Below are 23,716 nucleotides of genomic sequence, written 5' to 3'. Positions count from 1 at the left end.
TTTAGTAAGTATTGGATTAATTTAGGGGCTTTTTTCTGGCTGTGTTACTATCCCAAAAGCTGGACGTTGGGATAGTAACTCAGTGTAATAAACTGTTGAAATACTGGAATGTTCTTCTCTAACTGCCTAAGTCTGGGGTTGTGTACAGGGGGATCTATAAAACTAGAATATTTCTAGTTAATATTATGGAGAAAAAAAATGAACTTGTAAAGCCCAAAGGGCTCAAACTCTAAGAAGATGTGTTTGTAATTATCAAACAAACCAAGGAGGATGAGGAGTGTCAGGTGTGAATAATTAAGTGCTGTGGGGCTGTGCCCCTGGCTGCGGTGTGGCAGGATGCCTGCTGGGCTGTAGCTAATGCAAACCAGGCTGGCTCACCCGGGGACACAAGCTGTGCCTGGCAGGCACTCTGCAGCAGGCAGCTTCACCAGCACAGGCAGGGGTTTGGCTGGTTACTGGGGGAGGGGTTCCAAATGTATTCATCCCTTTGCCCTCTTCATGCTCTCTCTTAGGCAAGAAAGTACCAGAAGAAGAAGCAATTGACAGTAGGTAGGTGGGGGACAAGGAAGGAATGGAATAGCTGAAAGAGGCTTTTTCTTCTTTTTCAAAACAGAGGGGCGGGATTGACTTTACCCACAGTATTTATTTTAGTTTTTGGCTAGCATTACTGCATACCAATAACTTACTCTCTGCTACATTCAAGTTTTACCAGATGACTATCAATGCAGTCAGAGTTTATTTTTCCTTATGGTTTATCTATTATTCTGTTTTACATTTACACTTCACCTTAAATCAAGTTAACTTCTGCTTCTGAACCAATCATGTGTTACTTTAGTCATGCTTGAAGGAAAATGGTGTGTTGCTATTATTTCAGGCTCTGCCTGGATGCTCTGAAGTTGTTCTGTCATTCAGGATTTCTAGTTGAGGTCAATACCTGCTGCATGGGTGGGAGCAGGTCGTGCAGTGGTGTGTCCATTGATTGGAACCAAATGAGACACTGGAAACATCTACCCCTTTTTTCCTGCCAAGTTCTAAGAAATAAAGACTGAAAAATTAGAAGAGAATTATACTACAGAAGTGCAGTATGTTAATTTCCAGAACACTGGAGAATGTGTGCCTGTGTGAATGCTTAGTCCCTTTCTGAGTAATCATAAATATAACATATAATACCAGACTTTGTGAGTCGTCTTACAGAGAGAAGAGAGCACTTACCATTGGCTTTGGTAAGATAATTCATGTAAATTAAGATTATAAATGTTGTCATTCATACAGAAGTGAGAAAGCCAGCTCTGCTGTTATTTTAAGATGAGGAGCTTTAGAAGGGAGAGTTTTTTCTGCAAAAACAGCCTCTGGTGTTTGACTTACCCACTTTGTACTAATTTTTCCTGCCTCTCCTCTATCTCCCTCTCTTCTTACGGGTGAGGTTTTTTTAGAAACTAGCTTGCTGCCTTCTTTTTACTTTTTTTACCCCTTTACCAGTTTATAAGATATGTAACTATTCATTACTGTACTGAAAATTGTGTGTCAGTGTTTTTCATGACACAGGTTGTAATCATAGTTATGGTTGCAGATACGACTTTTGTCAGGTTTGAATTCACAGTGTTAGCATTAGCAGCCTAATTTTTGAAGAGCCTGTATCCTGAAACCTATTTTAATCTGTGTCATTTACTTTTACAGTTGTTGTTCTTGTGAAATTTATTTGTCTTTTGTGGTGTGTTCCACTTTTTTTGTAATAATTAAGCAAAGGTGCTTATGTCTCCCTTCCATGACTATTTTAGATTTGTGGCCGTAGTGGTAGGTGTTCTGGATCTTCTGATGAGCATTATTAAGAAAATTAAAATTGCTTGTAATGGCCAGTTGTCTACAATTAGTTGCATAGGATTTAACAAACACTTTGATTTATGAGTTTGACATATTTTTAAGATTACTCTCAAAATTTTGTTTACATTTGATATTGAAAGTAGTTATTTGCACATGTGACTTTACAAGAAGAGAACAGAGTGTCTGTTGGAATTTTGGCTGAAGTCTTACAGTACTGTCTTGGATTTACCCTTTCGTTGTTCATAGTCTAGATGTCTTGGCAGAATGTATACTTTGTAAATTGTTGAGTGATGACTTTGGACTTGGATTTAATCAGCAGTTGTGTATCATTGTAAGCCTCTCTTTTAGCAGAACATAATTTTATTGTATTTTTTAATGGTTTTAAAGAGCATATAACTTAATACGTTGTTATTATTATAGAGGGATAATACTAAGTGCTATTTCCAACTTCATTATATCTATCGTTAGAATTGTAATTTTTTTCCATAATAGCAGGAGGATCCAAACAATGATCTATTAAACAGTATATACATATATTAAACTGTACTGCTTTTATAAAGTTTGTATTTATATAGAATATCTAAAGTTGCATTCATAGCTGTACATGAATTTGATAGCCTAAAAATAGTAAAATGAGTGCAGGGTGGGGAAAAAAGTTAATGAAAATGAAACAGATGACATGGGGGCCATATAGCTCAGCTGTTTTTCTTTTTGTTCACTTTTTGTATTAATTCTGCACTATGGGATGGAGGGAGATGTTGTAGAATTCTATTTGGATCTCACCAAGAAAATGAAGAGCATGATACAGTAGCCTTATTAATAGGGAAGAATAAAAAGAGAAACACAGCAATTAAATCTTGTGTCCCTTCAGAGATTTGGAACCTCTTGATCACACAGCCTGAGATGGAGCCCAGGTGGGTTTCCCACAGCATGCTGTGCAGCTGCTGTCTGTGGATGGATTCCTCTTCCCTGTACAGTGCCTTTTATTTTGTGTAACAGGCAGTCATTTTTCCTAAGGAGCTGGCAGGGCATCCCTGTCATGCCATCCCCAGTGGCACCTGGGCCATGCCAGCAGGGTCCCTGCAGCTCTGCTTGTGCCAGCATTTGGGCTTTGACTACGGGGCCCAACAGAGTGGGCCCTGCCAGCTCAGGATCCCTAAATCCTCAGGCACAGTGAGCTCCCAACACTTTGATTCCCCTGACATGGGCAGGAGGATGATCTCTTCTGAGGGGGAGTAAGTGCAGAAAAAAGGCCTGGTGATAGCTTTCCAAGTGAAAGTCTTGGAGCAGCTAGCCAATTCTAATGCAGTTTGAGATTGTAATTTTGCTGTGGATTAGACATTGGTTGGTAGGAGGATGAAAAAGCCTCTGTGGCCCTGCAGTGGTAGCTTTCCCTTGCTGCTACTCAGTTACAGCTATGAACAGATGCAAAAGGCTTCGAGCCTGTCTGCCAGGTATATGCATTATTTCTAACATTATACAGATTTAAACAAAGCTCTGCAGCTTTGCAGTTCAGTCCAAAACAAAGAGTACCAGCTCACTGATTCTGATGTGGCTCACTCTATTTTATTGTAGTGTCTGAGCCTTAGATAGGATCCTGTCAGTAAACATATAGCTTAAGGAGGGTCTTGCTGCTTTCATTACATGTACATTGATCCACACAAGCAGTAACTGTGTCCCAACTTGCATTTTCTAAGCTGTTTTTGAGAACTTGTACTTCTGAAAGCTCTGGTGAATTTAAAGTCCTACTGTGACTACTACTGCTCTTCAAACAGTACAGAAGCAATATTTCAATCCCTGCAAAATCATTTATTAAAGGCATTTCTGAAGCACAACTATCAAACCCAAGGCCCTACACTGGCATTTTTTTTTTCTGTTATGCAACAATTTTGCTGCTGTAGCAGTTTCAGGGTTTCCAGTTTTTTCCCCTCTTCCTTTACCTCACATTTTTAGAAAACAGGTAATTCATTGTGGTAGAGAACAGATTAGAGAAAGCCAGCAGCAGGCTAAAACAGTGAATACAAGATGATGATATAAAAGCTGTCAGCAGCAAAAACTTTTGGGAGCCTGCATCTGGAGGTGCTATTGGCTAAATTCTACATACAAAACTCATCAAGTGTTCAAGGCTGGAGGTATTTAAATTTCTTATTGGTGATTTCTATTTTTTTATCTGATGTTAGTGTTTATCACAGCACACTGTTGGGCAAACTGCTGAATCATGGCAACCAGTGTGCTTTTTGTGGAATTCATTGCCTTTTAGCTAAATAATAATATTGCATTAATAATGCCTGGAAAAGTTAGACATAAGCCTTTGAGAAAGTTTGCTTTAAAGCATTTTAATAATGCAGTGAAGGCTGTGAGGGTCAGTCATTCTTTTCAGTCTATTCTCTGTACAAGTCTTCAAAAAAAAGGCTCTTTAACAACTTGAAGATGCAGACAGAATGAGCTCAGCATACCTAGCTTCTCATCTGAAGTTAACAGATGATGTGTATGGTTGGTAACTGTTCCTTTGCCACAGTGGAGTGTGTACAGCAAGGATAAAATCTATTTTATCACACACAGGCTTTTCTCAGGTGCTTATCCAAGGCTATGAGAGCTCATATCAGATGAGAGCTGCAGATATGAACATCTGCATTCTCTGTTTCTTTTTTTCTTGTAATGTAGGATTAGTACAAGGAACAAAGTAATCTTAATAAATCCTAAAACTACATAGTGTCTGGGGGAAAAAAAGAAAATGTGGATTAAAATGGGAAGAATCTAAATCATGTAACTGAATTGACTTTGGGAAAGTGACTAGGTGTTACAGTAATAAAGATGTTATACAAAGAGGGTTTTTTCTCAGCTTAGAATTTGTACTCGCTCATCTTTTCTCCTTCAGCCTAAACGAGTGTTTTAATGATTTCATGCTTCCCAGGGTGTCTCACTTCACAGCATGCTGCAATCACCTTGCCTTTGGCCCTAGAGGCCGAGGAGCCCTCCAAAAATAAATGGGAAAAGCCAGAAGCTGTCTCCTCGGCTTAGCATTTTCTTTTAGCCGTGCTTAATGGCAGGATTTTGTTGGGTTTGGTGTCAGAGTGGTGTCTCTCCAGCGAGAGGTTCCTGTGGCGGGCGCTGCCGGCTGCTCAGGGGCATCAGCTGGGAGGCTGTGCCCGGCTGTGTGAACCCCTGCCATGCCTGCTGGGAGAGCCTCCACTGCCTCTCCTGCACAGGGCCAGCTCTGCTGCTCCCCACCAGCACCAAGGACTGCCAAGACCATGGAAATTCTGAATCTCTGCTGACAAAGTAAATCTGTTGGGTTTTTTCTTTACAGTTCTGTACTTAAAACAAAGAAAACGGGCTGGTAGTTGTGAAACCTTAAAACTTCTGATAACAATTAGAGGTGGTTCTTTCCAAGCATGGATGTGCCACTGAAATTACAAGGCTGAGATAAACATACTGTTTTCTACAACACAAAGAGAAATGCCTTGTTGCATTAGGATATAGCTAATTGTAGGGGGATAGAATATAAGTAAATAAAGGTAGTATAGAAAGTTATCTTACCCCTGAAAGAGTTGCAGCTGGGTTAATTATTAGAGATGAGGAACAGGCCTGACCTTTAACAGGCCACAGCTGTAGCCAATAAGAAGAGTGTTATAAAAGAGTGGATTGGTTGGTTGAGGGACAACTGGAGTCAGTTGGTTACTGTGAGAAGAAGAGTCAGTGCTTGGAGGAGCTGCCACAAGAAACATCAAGGAGGTATGAAACTCTTGTACTAAGGAGACAACAATATGAAACTTTTGCAATATAATTACAACACTGGATGGGAAAAATAAAGCACTTAGTTACTTTAGATCTACAAAACAGATATATGATTAGTGTCACTCTAATACTGAATATTTGTGCTGGGTATATTTAGATTTTTATTTGTAGACACACCTGGGGTACTTTGCCCATCCTTCAGCCTAGGTAGCTGATGTCATTGTTAATGTGGTTGTTCAGTTCTAGAACTGACCTTGGCAGACATGTGGTTTCAGCTCAGGCTTAGCACCACTTCAGTGGTCTGGCTGCATTTTGGAGGAGGTCTTGCTTCATCCATCCAGTTCAAAGTATGACTAATATACATTTGTATGGGTGGTCATATAAAGTCATCAATCTTTTTTATTTGATTTTCAATTATCAACAGGGAGATAGTTTAACCCTTTCTGCACTGTTTTAGTGTCATTACATCTGATTTTTAAAATAATTCAACTTTACAATCATAAGGGATAACCTTTGTTGATGGGTATTTAACACACTGTAGATTGTCAATGGTTTCAGATGACATTGTTCAGAAATTTAAGTAGGCTTCAAAAGGACTTTCTGTGCCGTACAGAGCTTTGTTTTTGTTTTTTTGCAGATTTCAGGTTAGTTTCCTTATGTACTGATCATGGATTAGGATTAGTGATTTTGGACTTCTGGTCCAGAAGCAGTTTTCCATTTAGTCACCTAGGGAACATTAGTTTGAACAAATTTCTTACATCTCTTTTGGCAACAGCCATTTTGTCTTGCTTGTTTCTGTAAAAAAAAAAAAAAAAGAGCTTTTAGGAGATATGTGAAGTTTGTAAAATCCTCACCCAAAGTTAAAATGGAAACACAGAAACTACTGTCCTTAGTATATGGAACTCCCTGGCTGAATGGCTGGATGCAGAGAGTAGTGGTCTGTGGCCCAAAATCCAATTGGAGGCTGGTGACTTAGTTGTGGAGGGATAGAATGTAAGAAAATAAAGATGGTGCAGAAGGTAGTCTCACACCTGAGGAGTTGCAGCTGTACTAATCCCCAAAGATTAGGAACAGGCCTGCCCTTAATAGGCCACAGCTGTGTCCAATAAGAAGAAGAGTGCTACAAAAGAGTGGGTTAGCTGGGTGAGGAGAGAGCTGGAGTTTGTTGGTTGGGCTGTGAAGAAGAAGGAGTCAGTGCTGTGAGGAGATGCCCATGAGAAATCACCGAGAATGTATGGGAGCTTTGCAATGAGATGACCTTGTGACCCCCCAGGGGTCAATACTAGCTCCAACCCTGTTTAACATCTTCATTGATAATCTGAATGTTTGCAGCAGGTTTGCAGATGACACAAAGCTGGGATGAGTGGTTGCTATGTTAGAGGGTTATACTTCCATCTGGGACTATAAAAAGCTGGAGAAATAAGCCAGCCAACTTGTCTCTGAAGCCAAAACCTACTGGTTTTGGTAAGAATTTTCACCATTCTAATTAAAATACTTCATGATTCCATTTGATAAATATGAAGAAATAAGTTATTCTTAAGGTTACCCTAATAACTACCACAAAATAATAACAGCAGTTGTTGCCTTTCCTCAGGAAAAGTAAATTTCAATTACTGGGGTTTAAAATTAAATACACTGAGATATCCTGTACTCCTTATAACACATGAATGCGTCTCATGTTTGGGAAGAAGAGGAAGTGCTGCCTTTCTCTCTGGAAATGTAAGATGAGATTATTGACATACAGGGGGTTTTGCACATTTAATTGATATTCATATCTTTTACAAATTTTAGAGGACGATAACTACAGATTTGACAGTGGGGTAAAAATTTAGTATTGTAGGTTGTATGCACTGTTTTGGCTTTAGCAAATTCTTTAGGAGTTTGTAATACATATATTTGTATAGAAATGTTTTAAAGCAAATAAGCCACACTTTGGACCTAGTTTTTGGTTTTCCTGGTATTTGTGACATCACAGAAAAAGTATATGAAGTTTTGCAAAGTAATGAGGTTTTTTTAAAATGGTTGCATATGAATGTTTTATGGATAGAGAGGAGGAACAAAATAGCTAACAGTGCTCTGCAAGTCTTTAAAATACCCAAAAAAGTAATTCATGTCTTCTCTGTTGTAGATTTGTAGTATTTTCAGCCTGTCAAAAAGTGTGCAATAAAATAAGAAAGGCAAGTTCTCCAGTTATACCTCATTCCAGCCCCCCTGCTCTGACTCCATACATTGTTCTTGATTTTAGGTCTGCTCTTCTGTAGCCATCTGTTCACTTCCTAATATAGCACTGCTTGTGTCTCAATTTAGAACTTTTCTCATTATCCATAATACATTTTAACTTCCCTTTCAATGATACTCATTTTGATACTGAGTTTTTTAATGCATTGCTGAATATGTATATAGTAAGTAGTTGAACAACAGCTTTATAATTGCACCAACATTTTGAGTTGTCAAACATTAGAAATAATTCTTGGTTTTCAGTGTTTTCTGGTTTTGTAATTGTTTTGCATTGTTCCGAGTATTACTTCATTTGGAATTAGTCAAATACTGAATTATAAATACACTAGCAAGCTGAAAATGGTAGCTCAAAGTCACACAGTAATTCCAGACTGATCTCTGTTTGCAGTGATTCAGGGCGATGTGCATGTTGCATGATTGTCTGCTGCTGGACTGGTGATGAATAGAATAGATAAGAGCCCTATCTTGGTTTCCCTGATATTTATGACATAATAGAAAAAGTATATGAAGTTTTGCAAAGTAATGAGTTTTTTTTTTTAAATGGTTATATATGAATATTTTTATCTACAAAGAGGAGGAACAAAATAGCCATTTTGACTTTCCTCTCTCCAACCATTGATTTCCCATGCTTTCTATCATACTGTCTTTCATGTCTCTAATTTTCTGTAATGATTTACAAGCTTTGACAGCTCTAATTTTGTAAAATTCACTTGGAGTTACTCATCAAGTTGGAAAAACTGTGTTAGGAAGGAAACATGAGAAGGGGAAAGGGGAATTTGGCAGAGAATTGGGTGGACAGTGTTTAAGTAATTTTTATAGGCAAAACAAGGCATTCTTACTGAAGAATTTTAAGAAAATATTTAGTGTGTATGCTTGGCTGTCTGATTTTTTCTGTCGTAGAAATGCTGAAAGCCTTATACACTGTTGAAAATTATAAATGTTGACAACTTTAAAAGTCTAGTTGCTTACCTGCTCCATATTGATGGAACAGTTCTTTGGAGGAGTAAAATGGCCTTTCTCAATGAACTGGTGAAGTTGCAAATGTGGGCTTTGGTTGTTTAATAGTGGTTATATTGGTAGTTTTCAGTAAGACATTTAAATTTTTTTTTAGGTACTTAGGAACATTTTCAATATCTGAAATCAATATTATGATTTCTTATTATACTTGTGTAAATACACAGAAATTATTTGTGGAATTCATGAAAACTGCATGGCAAACATGGATGTCAGGCATACCTATAAATTTTAAGACCTTTTTTATTTTTTTTTTAAGTGACTACTGATTTTAAGAAGAACTGCAGAATAAACTAAGGTGCAATCCATTGGGTCTCCCATTCACTCAACAGCGCATTTAAGGAGGAATTAAATAATGTTGCAGGTTTCAGAATACACTAAAAAAAAAAAAAGGAAAAAAATATTTGGTAGAGAAGTGTTTTCTTCTTTCCCAGTTCAATTACCCTGATGTCCATTTCTATTTTTATAATCTTCAAATGGCTGGTTTAAAACATAACAGCTCAAAGGTTTCAGTAAGGACAAAAGTAATTATATAATGATAGAAAATGACAGCAAACTCTTCAATGGCATATATGATTTGTATCTATTTTTGTTGACCATTTGTGAGTAAACGAGGAGGTTTACTGATGGTGCAGTAAAAAATAATGGTCATCCTATCGTTCTAGTCATCCTTCCCCTCATTATTGATCAAGCAAGAAGAACTCAGAGCAAATAAGGAAAACCAGTATACATTTATGAGCTGGAGTTTCAGAACACTCACAAGAACATTATTCTTGATAGGGCTGTAATGGTGGCAAGAAATGAGCCCAGGCAATGGATCATGACCTGTTCAGCCTTCCTGACTGAGCCAGGCACGCAAATTCCCAGCCTGAGGCTGGACCCCAGCCTGTGGTGCCCGGTGCTGCGGTGTGCCAGCAGGCAGAGGCACCAGAGGCAGGGTGTCAGCAGGAGGGCTCTGCCATTGCCTGGGAGCATTGCCTGGGAATGCTGTTCCCGTGGGCTCTGCTGACGGGAGCCTCTCAGGATTGCTCTGCTGCTCTCCTGTGCAGGGCTGGGGGCGTAGGGCAGAAACCAGCAAGGGAGAACCCTTGGCAGGGTGCTCCACGTTGCCATGTTACCAATGTGGCAACTGCTGGCTTTCTCTTGAGCTGCAAGAAATTTACATGGAGCGTTCATATGGGGTGTCATTCTCCTACAAATGCCAGCTTGGCTTGGTATGGTCCTGACAGCTGATTGATTGATTTGATTCATTGCCCGGATAAGCAAACATATGAGACATGACAGGCTGTATAGGCTTTAAAGACTTCTCCCATTTTGTTGCTTGCTGTAGGCTTAGAGTTAAATATAGTTAAAGATTTGGAATCAGCAAAGAGAGGGAACTAAAAGTTAAGAAAAAGGAGTAAAATTATATATTCTGGAAATAATCTTTGACAAGATTATTTCCAGAATATATAAATTTTTCCCTGTTCAGGTGAAGAAAAGACGATGTATTTATTCACATCTAATGAACACGGACAGCAATAAAATGACAATATTGTGTGTTTAGGAATAAGATGTTGAGGAATAAAAGTGAGTCCCTGAAAGACAAACTAAAGTAAATTAGCAGCAAGATAATGTTAAAAGTTATGTTTAGTTAGCAAAGATAAATAGGAGAAATAATGGAGGCTACCTAATGCATCGGTACTTCTAATTTCATTGTAACTAACAAGGAATGAAATTTTGACCATGGCTAAAGTATGGTAGCTCAAAAAAGAGTCTACTACAAACAGAATGATATGAACAAACATGCTTAAACATTTGGAGGACCATTCACAGGGGGAAAAGCTGGGCTACAGTTCTCTGGGCTCATGTCAGATGTGGGTTGCATAGGGCTGGAAAGCACTTCTATTACTGCCTTACACATGCTATTAAAGTAAGCAAGTTGTAAACCAAAAAAAAAAAAAAATGCAATCCATGATTTGCCACATAGAGTTGTTGTTTAAAATATCTGATTGTAAAAGTATAGCAAGATTCCAGAAAGAGAATGAACAGCAAACTTCACTGTGTAATCAGGGCTGCCATCAAGACTTTGTAGTCCTGAATGTTGCAACTCTGTGACTGAGCATCAACAAAGGTACACAAATGTAAAGCTTACTCCTGGTATAATTTCTTAGCTTATTTTTAGCGTCCCTATTTTTATTTTCTGTATTTCAGGTTTGGTGGAGCATATGTTTCAAGGGGTATATGAAGCATGACTTGTAGTACTCTGGAATAATTTGAGATTGTAATTTTAATAATTAGTTGAATGAGTGAATGATGAAAACACTTAGCATTAAACTGGTTTCCAGGTTTTTCACAGCTCACTGAGATAATTGGCTTAGTTCCCACTATTTGCAGCTTTTTCAGGATCCTCCTGGCTGGAAGAAATGACAAGAAGCTTTGGTTCCCATTTTCAAAGTTATTAATAAGCATTAGGAGCAGACATGTGGAAAGAAATGAACCCTGAGATGAAGGATTGATGATGTAATTTCTTTGAGCCAGTTGCATGAAAAGTGGTCAGCTACAGAGCTGTTAAAGTAGGCACAGTTTATAAGCATGATGTTAAAATAAACAAAATATTTGAAAGAAGTTTAGCTAAAGAAAAGGAAATATTTTAGAGACTGGGGGTAAGGGATAAATCTTTTAGAGCTGTTCCATGAGCCACAGGCTTTCTGGTGAGATATCCTCTCCTCCCAAGACACCTGAGTGGAGCTTGTCCCACTGAGCTCTTCACCACTGCTACCACTAGAGACAGCAGTGAATGAAATGTAAACAATATTGAAAATCTTGGTTTTTAGAATCTGCACTTTCCTGTATAGGATTTATTATCAGCACTTTTGTGGATGGCAGCTCAATGTTCTGGAAAGACCTATGGTACATTTCCAGATCATTTTGTAGAAACAGTTTCCTACTGCTTGTGATAATTGCAGAGCCCTGGGAAGCCAGCAAAAATCTGAAACAGCATGACTGGTTCAGCTTTGTGTGAATGTGACTGTGCTTCTTCCAGGAACTAGAAGGCTCTTTAGATGCCTTTATACCACTGTGAATCTGGGCTAATACACCCTGTCATGGCTGAGGTGGCACCATGTGAGGTTAGCTTGGGTGTGTGTGCCTTGGCATTTCCTGACCTAAGCCCACACAGTGGCATTAGAGTGTCTGGGTCAGTCAGTGCTGATCAGGATTTCATCTATGTGCCCCAGTGCTGGTCCTGCTGTATCCAAGCTGGTGCTGCTAATGGGGTGTCTCTGCCTTATGGTCTAGATTTAGCCAGGCTCTTCAATTCAGAGCTCTTTTGCCAGTCAAATGCTGCATCTGGGTAAGTGAGACCTACCAGAAACAGTGTTGGGTTGAACCCAGGGAAGAGAGCAGGCTCTGTTGATTGCTATGTTATGCATGCTTAGTGATAACTGTCTGCAGGGCTCTTTCCCTCCACTGAGGTGTTATTTGACTTCCCACCTGAGGTGTTATTTGACTTCTGATAATGGTAAGTTGATTATAAAAAGAAAACAATATGGAGGTAGATCCATAGGTAGGCTTTTTAAACAAGCAGTAGCATTTATTGTAATGCCCTTTGTTTTTCTTGACCACTTCTGCTATTGGGTGTTTATTGCTTTTCTTTTCTAGGTAGAGTTGAAAATCGCTCCTTAAAGTGTTTCTATTTTGAAACTGTTTTGTACTGCCACTAGTTTTAAGGAGGCTTAAGAGTACTAGTACAAAAAAGATATCTTAAGAAGTGCTTATGTTTTGGACAAAGAGGAACTGTCCTATTTTTAAGGATTATTGCAACCACTTTTTATAATACTGTTTTTTTCCACTTTTCACAAGAATTTTCCCATAAGCTGTCAAGAATTCACATTTAATGAATTGAAAATGCTAAATATACAGATATAATTTGCTTTATTAATGAGATTTAGGGAAAAATAGAATAAAACAATTACATTGTAATCTAAACAATATTTAATTATACAAAGTATATTAGTAGTTTTATAAAATTTTCTATTCATATTCTTATGTTACATTATTAAATTATACTGATTTGCTTAAATATTTAATCTTCTTCTTGTGAAAGTTAATAATTTAGAGGTCCCTTTGCATGAATGGACATCCTTATATCCAGTAAGTAAATACCTGCAACTGAATTTTAATGTCAACATATTTTCATCATCTCTGCTAACAGTACAAAATTATGCCTTTTATACCTCAGTATGATGTTTGTAGGGCCTCAGTTCAGAGCTTTGCACACAGAGTTGTGCTAAATAAATGGTAATTGTGTAAAGGAGGCTCTTCTGTTCCAGGTGATTTCCTTCAGCAAGCAAACTGAAGGGGCCAGGCACACCAGACTAGGCCCAGGTGCTAATTTTGTCTAAAAAATAAAAGAGATAATGTCTTTTTCTTCAAGTCCTTGCCTGTAGTGGAGTTGTCTACAATACATGTTCTGGTTTATGTGCTAACTGGCATTATTTTGCTATGATTACATCTTCAGGCTTTGAAGTCTTATGGCTGTATATGATTTAACACCATTCAGTCTGGAGTTGCACTTGATTGTCACTGGGGTTTCTGCAGTTTTATTAGCTCACTAGTACATTTAGTGTTCTGCTTTCTCCTAATTTCTCCTAACTTCTGTGACTCTTGGCTTGCATCACTCCCCTGGTCCAGTACTGTTGATGACCTTTAGTTGCTTTTACTTCAACTCAGAAGATGAACCCAAAATTCTCAGTAAGACAGCAGCTTTGTGATCTGATCCTGGATCTCCTCCAGCTCCATACCTTGTCTATATGTTTCCCATGTGCCTTCCTGTAATCCTCCTTGGAAATCTTGTAGTGCATAGTGGTACCTGTGGATTCAGGGAAAGCATCTGATCAAGGTATAGATACAATGATTAGGGGAATCCTGGATTCACAAAGTGGTTTTATTTGGAAGGGACCTTAAAGATCATCTCATTCCAACTTCTCTGCATGGATACCTTCCACCAGACCAGGCTGCCCCATCCAACCTGGCCTTGAACACTTCCAGGGAGGGAGCATCCACAACTTCCCTGGACAACTTGTTCCAGTATCTCACCACTCACAGTAAAGAATGTCTTTCTATAATCCAATCTAAAACCTACTCTCAGTTTAAAGCCTATCACTAAATGCCCTTGTAAAAGTTCCCTGTCCCACTCTCTTGTAGCCCTCTTTAGGTACTACAAGGTGCTGTAAGGTTTCCCTCTCAGAAACTTCTGTTGCCCGGGCTGAACACCCCGGCTGTCTTAGTCTGTCTGCACAGGATAGGTGCTTCAGCCCTCTAATCAACTTGGTGGTCTTCCCTGGACTCATTCCAACAGGTTGATGTCCTTCCTGTGCTGGGACCCCAGAGCTGGATGCAGCACTCAGGTGCAGCAGCACTCCACCCAGAGTGGAGCAGAGGGGCAAATTTCCCTCCCTTTCCCTGCTGGCCACAATTCCTTGGATGCAGCTCAGGATACAATTGGCTTCCTGGGCTGGGGGTGCACACTGCCAGTGTGGCATGATGTGGACATCACACAATGGGTGTCTTAAGAAGCACAAAGTGACTTCTGTTTCTTCCTGCCCTTTTTTACTGCGTGTTTCTGAGGTGGCTTCTTTGGACAGTGTTTGATAGGCTATGTTGAACAGTGCAGAGAATACCTCAGTTTCCTTAAGGAGGAAGAGCTACCTGATTTCTGGTGCCTGGGGCTGTATGAGATGTGAGCAGAAGATAGACAGGACACTGAGGCCCTGGGCTCTGTGGGTTGGTCCTGGAGGATTATCTACCTGTCAGCAGGTCTGTATGCATTTATCTGTGCAGCAATGCAGCAGTGCAAAGAGGGGTGTTGTTCCAAGCCACAATGTGAAGTTTCATGAATCCTTTAAATCCTGTCATTACTGAATGGTGCAAGCCTGTGGTCACTGGTCCCTAATACTGGAGTGGTTCACTTAAATGCAGTGTTTATAGATAGAATATATCATTAGGAAAATGTAGTATATTTTTTCATGTTATTCTGGTGGTTCTTAATCAAGCTGGCAGATAATTTGTGAAATGTATTAACATCTTGTATCGGCATACTTTGTCATATTTAAAAGTGCATCTAGCTGAGGTTGACGGTATCCTTCATCAGCGTACTCTGCAACCAAGGACCCATTTAAAATGGGCTTTAAAATGGGCCTATATAAGGTGCTGTAAATGGTTTCCAGTGTTGTTAACTAAGAAACTAAACATATTCTTTTCCTGAACTAAATAACATACAAGAAAACTAAGTTTAGAGACAGACATCCTCTAAAGAAATCAGAAAAGCTGAAAATCATTATCTCCTTGTAAAGACTGCCCTTTAGAGGAAGGATTCTCCATGGCTGCTCTAAGTACAGCTGTTCTAACCTGTGGTAGAACTAAAAATTTCACAGAAGTCTGAGATATTACTATTCAAAGGTACTTAGCTTTTAGTTGTTATTGTTGATTTAATTCTTCTCTTCTCCTCTCTTGGATGTGCTTGCCTTGTATATTTTTCCTTCCCATCCTGGAATTTTTTATGGTTTTATAGTAACTTCTGGAAACTTCTTATTGGAAATACATGTTGGGAAAAAAAAAATCCACATGAAACACAAACTAATTTATCTCTAACAAGAAGATCCCAAAGAAGAGAATTCATCAAGTGCTTGGTATTCATAGCTTCAAGGAACCTAATTTTTTTATTGGGTACAAACAATTAGAAGTATTGCTAATGCTGCATCTCCAAAGAGTTGAATGTCTTCAATGATTTGATATTTTTCTTCTGAAGTTCACCTGATCACTGCAGTGATTACACTGACAGTGCTATGGAGTTGAAACTCAGGCTTGTTAAATATTAGATTAAAACCCAGTACAGAATTTGTAGCCCGAGGCTGCACAAATATTGTAAAATTTAAATGATAAATCATTTGAGAGAGGCATAACCCGCTAGACTAATGGATACACAGAAAAAAATGCCTCATTTAATTGCTGTTAGAAAATGGGAGAAACCCTGGGGAGGTTTAGAAGTTCATAGCCTTCAGAGAAACTCTAACATAGATTTCACAACATTAGCTGCTGTGGTGCAGAATGCTTCAGGTCTTCAAGAACAATTTGTGTCATTTAATTTATCCTTAAATCTGCTGAGAACAAGTCTGTGTGCTTTCCTTGCCCTCACTATTATTATTGAAGGATTTTTAGTGAGGGTTCACCTCTCTAGCTCTTTGAAAATTATGTTCTGTTTCTTATGATTTCCTCACAATTAAATTTTTTCTGCAATAGTATTCTTTTCTCCTTCTGATATTTGTTTTGCTGTTCTATTTAGATAAACTCACCAGCAGCTACCATCTAATGATTTTTTTTGCTAAGCTAATCAAGTTCTTTTCACTTCCCCTGCTATCTTACTTTTCTTTATCATTACAACAGCCTTCCTTTACATCTGGTTTACAAGTGACATTATTGCTTCTGTTTTCTAGAAAAAGAAAAATCATAGGATCACATGTCTAACTTGTATTTCTGGTCTATGACCATCCTGTTTTTCAGTAGGTCACCTGAACCTTTCCCTTCTGTTGTTCCAGTACCTTATCTCCCTTTTTATGATAGTACTTCTTTGTCAATCTGTGAGGATCCCGTTCTGGATTTGTGTGGTGATAGCAAATGGCATTTAGATCACGAGTTCTTAGGAAATCAGCCTGCCTTATTTCTACTACTCACAGACAACATATTTTCTTGGCAATTTTAAGCATTTGCAGTTTGCATGGAGACTCGTAGTTCTTTTTATTCTGCAAATACGTCAGAGATTTGTGTGCAGATATACAAATGGTATAAATGCTGCTCTTAAAATTAATTTGCTGTCTTCTTTGATAGATCTGGAGAAGGTGCTACAAAATTTCTGTAATGTGCCATCTGTTTTATGTATGTTTTCTGGTTGACATGCACTGACTTGAAAAATGTGACAGTAGCAGAGAAAAAAGGCAGCATTATTTATCTGTGGTGTTACTGTCCATGGGACCCATAAAATACCTCAAAATTTTAATATTTAGAGAATCAATATTCTGGTGCTTTCTCTTTCCTTTGCCTTCCATAAAGTATGCCTTATAGGACATCTATAGCACATGTATAGGACAAGAATTCTGTGTTTGCAGGAGAAAACAGGTTTCAAGGGGAGATGTTTTGAGGTCTGAGAAAAAATTCTGTTACTTGTTATATCCTAAACCCTAAGACCCTAAGCTTCCCTACCTGAGTTTGTTTTTTCTTGAAGTCAACAATGTGAATAATAGGTAAAGAAGGTGCTTGCTGCCTTGTGTATAAGGTTGGGCCCATAAAAGCAAAATACTTCAATCCTGAACCGTTTGCATGGAGTACATGGAACAGCACCACCTGAATCTGGAACGAGACTTCTGAATAATTCTTGAAGCAAGCTAATCCAGACTGGAGTACCACACTGTGCTAGACCAGTACTTTTCAGAACATCCCAAGTGTACTAAATATATTTTTATATTTATTAACTGGTGACTGAATCTGTTATAAAACCTAAATACATAAATGAGCCTGTAAAAAGAGGGGTAAGGTAAAGTCTTGTCAAAAATACTATTGGTAGATGAAGAGGTCTTAAGAAAAAGAAGTAAACTTAGGAGATATTATCTCTAAAGGACAAAAATGTAAGAAACTGATATCTTATATTTCAGTCCATGCTGTTTGAGGTTGTAGTAGTCCATGTATTTTCAAACTAACAGTGCATTGGTGACTGTCTTCATGACAAGATTTTGTTGTCAAGATGATTTTTATTTACTTGCAGTCACAACTGATCTAAAAGTAGTTCTGAATTCTGGGAACCTAGAGGAAAATCTGGCAGGTAGTAGTAGTTTTCTGGAATCACATATTTAGGTATGGGGGAGGTTGTGGCAGAGCTCTCTGGCCACAGAGAGCAATGCACAACTTTCCCAGGCATTGTCCTGGGGAAGGCTGTGAGAAGATCAGAAAAAAAAGAGATAAACACTTCTTATCTTCACTTGCTGCAGCTGTTGTTGTGCACATGTGGAATGTGTTACAGAGAGTTGTTTACCCAAGGGTCGTTTCTTAATTGGCCAGTGGTGATGGTATTTGGATTGAAGGACCAATTGGGTCCATCTGTGTTGCGACTGTCTGTAAGGGTGATGGGCTTCTTGGTAAGTGTAGTACATTAAAGTGAGAGATCAGCCTTCTGAGAAGCATGGAGTCAATGCTAGCTATTACCTGGCTGGGGGCCTGTAACAGGAGGTCATTTTCTTTACTAAACTATAGAAATTCAGTTTTTGAGGGTGGTTATTGCATTTTTTTTTACATTATATAAATATGAAATCACTGTTATCAGCTGTAGATTTGGAATTGATTTGATCTAAAGAGGGCTCTTCTTTACTGGGAGTACTTTCTGTGGGGTAGGAGATTAAATGACGTTTTTAAGGAGCTACATGGTTTTCAAATTGTAGGACATTTTAAAAATAAAATTAAAACAAGGATACATTTTGCAACAGATTATGACCTGCCACTACTTGAAGAAAATATTACTTTGCCTTCAGAGTTACAGAGCTTCTCATTTTGGAAATCAACAGGCTAATAATCTATTTCTCTTCAGTATGGTCTCATTTAAAACCCTGCTAAAGAAAGCAAAGGAAAAAAAATCACATGGACAAATTTAGAAGTTCACAAATGCCAAGTGGGAAGGCTTCACAACTGTTGTAAATTGGATGTTTGCACATTAGAGTGTGAATGCTGATTTTAACCTTTCCATCAGGAATTTTGTATGTGTAACTGACAGGTGAGAGCTATATTCCCTTATTAGCTTCCCACCTCTGTTACTTCCTAGGCACAAGACTAGACAGGGGTGAGAAACAGAGCATCAGTAATAGAAACCAGGAGCTGGAAGTAGGATGAATGTTGGGAAAATTTGGGCTATTGCTAAATCCTGTTTGCTTTGATACATGTAACAGCTCACTTGGAAGTCAAACTTGTGCAATGCATGTTCAGGGATTTTGCCTCGCTGTGATGTTTTTGAGACTATGTGTTTTGTTCAGTTGATGCCTGTGATGTTTGTGCCAATATTTGGTATATTAGGAACATTTCTGGCACCTCACAGACTGTCATTGTATGTGCCATACTCCATGGAGCAAATATGCTTCAGGGTGCTCTTTTTGTAGTCATTTGCCACCTCTCTGAGGAAGTACCTGTGGGGGGTGTACTGCAGACCAGAGGCTCAGGCACTTGATGTGTGTGTAGAGAGGACCAGCTAACAGTTCTGTATCTCTCCAGAAAACATCCACTCAACAATGCTTAAAATACTAGCTTTTATAAAGTTTTGGAGGGTTAAAAAATAAAAATTTAATTTTGGAGCAAGGCAATAAAACCCTGTATGGGAGTTGTGTTCATATAGATGTCCTATGCAAAAGTATCCCTTGGTTGTGCTTCAAAGAGAAGTCAGGCATGGCCTTACTGCATCTGTAGTACAATTTGTGGCTGTGATGCAAAGTTTTCGTCCATGTTTCCCTCAAACCACCATTGATCACCCTGATATTTCTGCCATACCATCACAGTTTCACTCTCCTGTTTAAAATAAATAGCTCTCATTTCAGTTAGGTTATATGTTATTTTTTAAATATGTGCGGTGTTGATTTAAAGTTTTCTAAACTGTGAGAAATAGACTACCTGCTCTGCTTGATTGCTTCCACCTTGCATTTATTGCTGAACATTTGTTTTATTTATTTATGCTAAGAGTTTGCAAGGATGTGAAGGAGCAAGGCAGTGCTTGTATGCAGACCAAGTGCTCATTCCAGCCTATTCCAATGAATTATTTCCACTCACTGGAAACTCTCCTGTTGCTATCCATACTAGTCATTTTATTAGTAGTTATAGTCAAATGTTAGTGTTAACTAAACTCTTGGAATTCTTGATTGTTATAACCAGATATGGAATTTTTTACATTTATCTGTAGCATCTGTGTTTTCTAAATCCAGCTAGAGCAGTACCCTAAGAAGAGACTTGCTTACCAGTTTGCAGCTACACATTGCTCTAACTCTCCTACAATCAAAGAAGAAAACAAGGGAGACAAGGTTTATACATTTTTTAAAGTTCGTAGATATTTAATGTTGAATTAGCCTTACTAGCAAATGGTTTCATTGCCAAGGTCTACTAAGTAGAGGGAAGGTTTGCAATTTTAAGATTCATTAATAAAAAGAGTGTTATAATATTGGCTTTATGTTGAGACAAGTAAAACAAAGGCTGTCTCTGACAAATTTAGGGATTAGTTTTAAACATTTTTATTTGAAACACATTTTGTGTTTTAAACATCATGAGTTACAGATAAATAATGGCCAGTTTTACTGATAAGATAATTTTATGTTGTCATTTTTCATTTTCCCATTAAAAAACTTTTGAGATAAAGACACTAGTTTCCTCAATTATCACTGTGATTGCTTGCCATGAGGGGATTGGAGGAGACAATAGAGAAATGCAGCATATTTAGATTAAATATTTAATGCTTTAAAAATGTTTGATTTTTTCAGTAGTGAAAAAACAGTGTTGAGCATAATTTTTATTCATGGTGCATTGTGTTAGCATGGGAGATATGCTGATACATTGGTAGTGTAGGATTTAGGACAAGACTGTAGGTAAAATGTTCTGTTTGCTGTTTTGTTGCCAAACTTGACAACAAGCAAATATAAACTATCAAATATCAATGTAGGTGGGAATTTTTTCTCTCATAAAATCCAACATTTGGTTGTTTGTGGATCTGCTGATCTTGGAATTACTCCTTTAACTGAAGAGTTGAGATCCACTCAAGGGTCTTGGGTTCAGTGTAATAGGTGGGGATGGAAATGCAAAATTCCCGAAGGCTCAAGCTGCTCACTCAGAGCTTGCCTGGCAATGGGGGAAGTGCTTGTGAGCTCAGTTCAGGTAACTTGCACTTTGTTATACAGGCAATTATGAACTTGTCATGGGAGGAACAAGCTGAGAGTCTGGGCTTGGTTAGCACAGGTAGCTGTTGTTTAAAATGGAGATCTGAGACAAGTACCTCAAAGACAAGAGAGCCCTAGGGATTGTGTGCAGCAGGCAATTGTTAGGTACAGTTTTCAGAGACAGTGGGGGAGAGAAGCTTAGGATAGCCTTTGGTTATTACCCTGTTGAGGTGAGTGTTTTCAACACTTGACAAATCCCTCTCTCACAGTCATAAGCTGTCAGGCTTTGTCTGAGGGCCAGGACTACTACCTGTTTGATCAGCCACCCCAGCCTCTTCTTCTGGGATATTTTCTTCCAATACTTGTCCTTTCCAGCAGACTTACCAGGTTTCACGCTTGTGAGATGCATTGCCAACGAGAGGTACTAGTAGAAACATTTTGCAGTTTTGTAGTATGTTAGGTAGGTCTGCCACTGTACGTGTTGTAATCTGTGAAAACAATGTATTTTGGGAATGATTTGCATTTTCTTGATGCTGGTGATGTGCATGAATACTTAGAGATGTAAATTAAAGAGAGTAATTTGCATTTAGAGAGAAAAAAGTAGGAGCATTTGTTTTTGCAGTGTTTTGCAGTGATTTAAACACATCCCTGTTCACCAAATGTGAAGCTGTATTCTGTGCTGTAAGATGTTCAATAATGCATTTCTTCATAAACTTTGTCTCACAGATTACCTTACCCATTAAGGGAAATTGATCCTTACACTGATTTCTCCATATCACAACCTCTGATACCTTCAGAAAGTTTGCTGTAGTCAGAAATAAGTAATTCCTTTAAAGTGATACTGTGTTGTTCTAAAAGTATTAGTGCCACTACTCTTTTTCCACCTCTCAAACTGACTGTGATGTTATTTAAGAGAAATGAGATGGCTTTTAGGATTTGAGTACATGTGCTGGGAGACTTAGCCAAGAGAACAAATTTGGAGTTTGAGGTTTAAGTCTCTTCTGTTGTTTTTTTTCTTTTAATTAGTGAAGAAAATGAAAGCACACTAATACTCTTTAGAACTTCTGTGACATTTACTGTAATTTCAGTTATTACAGTAACTAGCTGCTTTACATTAACTTTATAAGTTATAAATAAGTTGCTTGAGTAAATTTTGCTCTTAATTACTTGTTTTTGTTATTGCTCATATTAAACATTTTTGCTAACCCATGAATAACGATGAACTTAAATACATAGGAGCTCTCACTGTTTCTGGTTAAGTGTTTTGATCAGTGCATGATTAAAGACTCTCCTGTTAAATGCATGGACAAGTGTGTACCTGTGCATCCACGTGTTTGAGATTTCCTTTGCCTTCAGGTGGACAAGTAGTAAGTTCACCACCTGGAATTTATGCAGTTTATTTCTGCATAAGCTGTGATACAGTGTTTTTCACTTTCCATTGAGTCGACTTTTCTTTGAATTAGGTGGAACCTGAGTGAAAATCAAACTTTATATATGACTGTTCAAATTCCAGTCAATGCCAAAAAGCATTTTTAGTTAATCAAAAGAACTGTGCTCTGTTGTTAAATTTCCACCTCTTTTTTTCCTATTTTATTTTGTTTGTTTCATTTTGTTTTGTTTAAATTTTATTTCTATTTTTTTTAGTGAGTGACAGTTGCTTCAGGAACCTTGCCGAGGATCGTAGTGGGATAAACCTTAAAGATCTGGTCCAAGACCCTTCTTTGTGAGTATCTGGCTCTTATTGCTAAGCAAAGAAAGCTTCTTCCTGATATCCTTGTGAGTAGTTTTGTAATTATATACAGAAGTAGTGTGATGAAGTACACGTAATGCTTTAGTGGTTTATGCTTGCCAACTTGTTAGTCTTTGATACAAGCAAGTGTTATTAAAACCACCTTGTGTCTAAAATAATTCTGAAGTAACATCCAGAGAGCACATACAGTGAAAGGTTTAAGAGTCATCAGAGGTAACAGATTGTGCATGCTGGTATTTCTATAGAGGACTTGTATGCACATTGTTGCCCCTCCCTTTTTAAGGAGGAATTGCATATAAATTAGAATATTACTGAGTAACAGTTATTGTTAATTACCTTAACGTCTAGAATCTGTTTTCTTTGTATCTGTTTTCATACAGCTGATGTGTGTTTCTTCCTCTACTACCTGTTTCAATTGAAGTATATGTGCACATGGTCTAAATTTTGCTTCATCGCAAGACTGCTGGTCTTTATCTCAGTATTGGATCTTTCTCTAAAATAAAATTCAATCTCATGAGCTCTGAGCCAGACTTGAAATTGTATCAGACCTCCTTTGTCATTCAGTTTTTTGTTTGTTTTTTGGGTTTGTGAGGTTTTTTTCTCGTCCGTTAACTTTAGTAGTAGCTGAAAATGTTCTTGCTAGTGTGTGAGTGTGCCACTTGTTATGAGGGAAGGGAAAAAGAGAAAAAAAATTCACGTATTTTTAACATGAATGACAGTGCAGTCCACAGTGAGATCTAATGTGATGGTCCTTGCTGCTGAAAGAGCAGATTTTTCAGTATTGATTGAGAACTAGTGAAAAACAAGGTGCATTTGGCATCTTATTTCAGTTACAGGGAGGTAGGTGCAGAATTAATTTTGTTATGTTCCTGTAGGTAAATGACACATATGCACATGTACATGCATTCTTGGGCAATTTTGACTATGTGTATGTGACTGATGATTTATATATCTGAAATGATAGAGGTACAAGGAGCAAGTATAATTGTTGCTTGATATGTACAGAGTGAATGCAATAGATAAGTTTTTAATAGCTACTGTTTATAGATAAGTTTTTAATAGTTACTGTTTAAGTGTTGAAGTCAAGGCTATTTTAAAGGTCTTAATTTTCAGAATTTTTCTGTTGAGTGGTGATTTTTTGAGTATTTTTGATTGGTTGGTTGGCTTTGTTGGTTCTTTTTTTTTGTTTGCTTTAGAATTATATGTGGGTTTTGGAGCTGCAGGT

General features: G+C 38.1%; 1 protein-coding gene across 25 annotated transcripts in view; it reads left to right on the top strand.

The window, feature by feature from the left end:
* GPHN (gephyrin) overlaps nt 1-23,716 on the top strand; it is a 270,825-nt gene that overhangs the window by 62,988 nt on the left and 184,121 nt on the right. For all 25 annotated transcript variants that reach the window (XM_054634366.2, XM_077180341.1, XM_077180337.1 and 22 more), the window contains exon 2: nt 22,386-22,464. In XM_054634366.2, coding sequence (XP_054490341.1) covers nt 22,386-22,464 — 79 coding nt within the window. The remainder of the gene's footprint in view (nt 1-22,385; nt 22,465-23,716) is intronic.

This window comes from Agelaius phoeniceus, chromosome 6 (genome assembly GCF_051311805.1).
Source record: "Agelaius phoeniceus isolate bAgePho1 chromosome 6, bAgePho1.hap1, whole genome shotgun sequence".
NCBI lineage: Eukaryota > Metazoa > Chordata > Aves > Passeriformes > Icteridae > Agelaius > Agelaius phoeniceus.
Note: the sequence above shows the minus strand (reverse complement) of the source record. Positions and strands in the feature narration are given on the sequence as shown.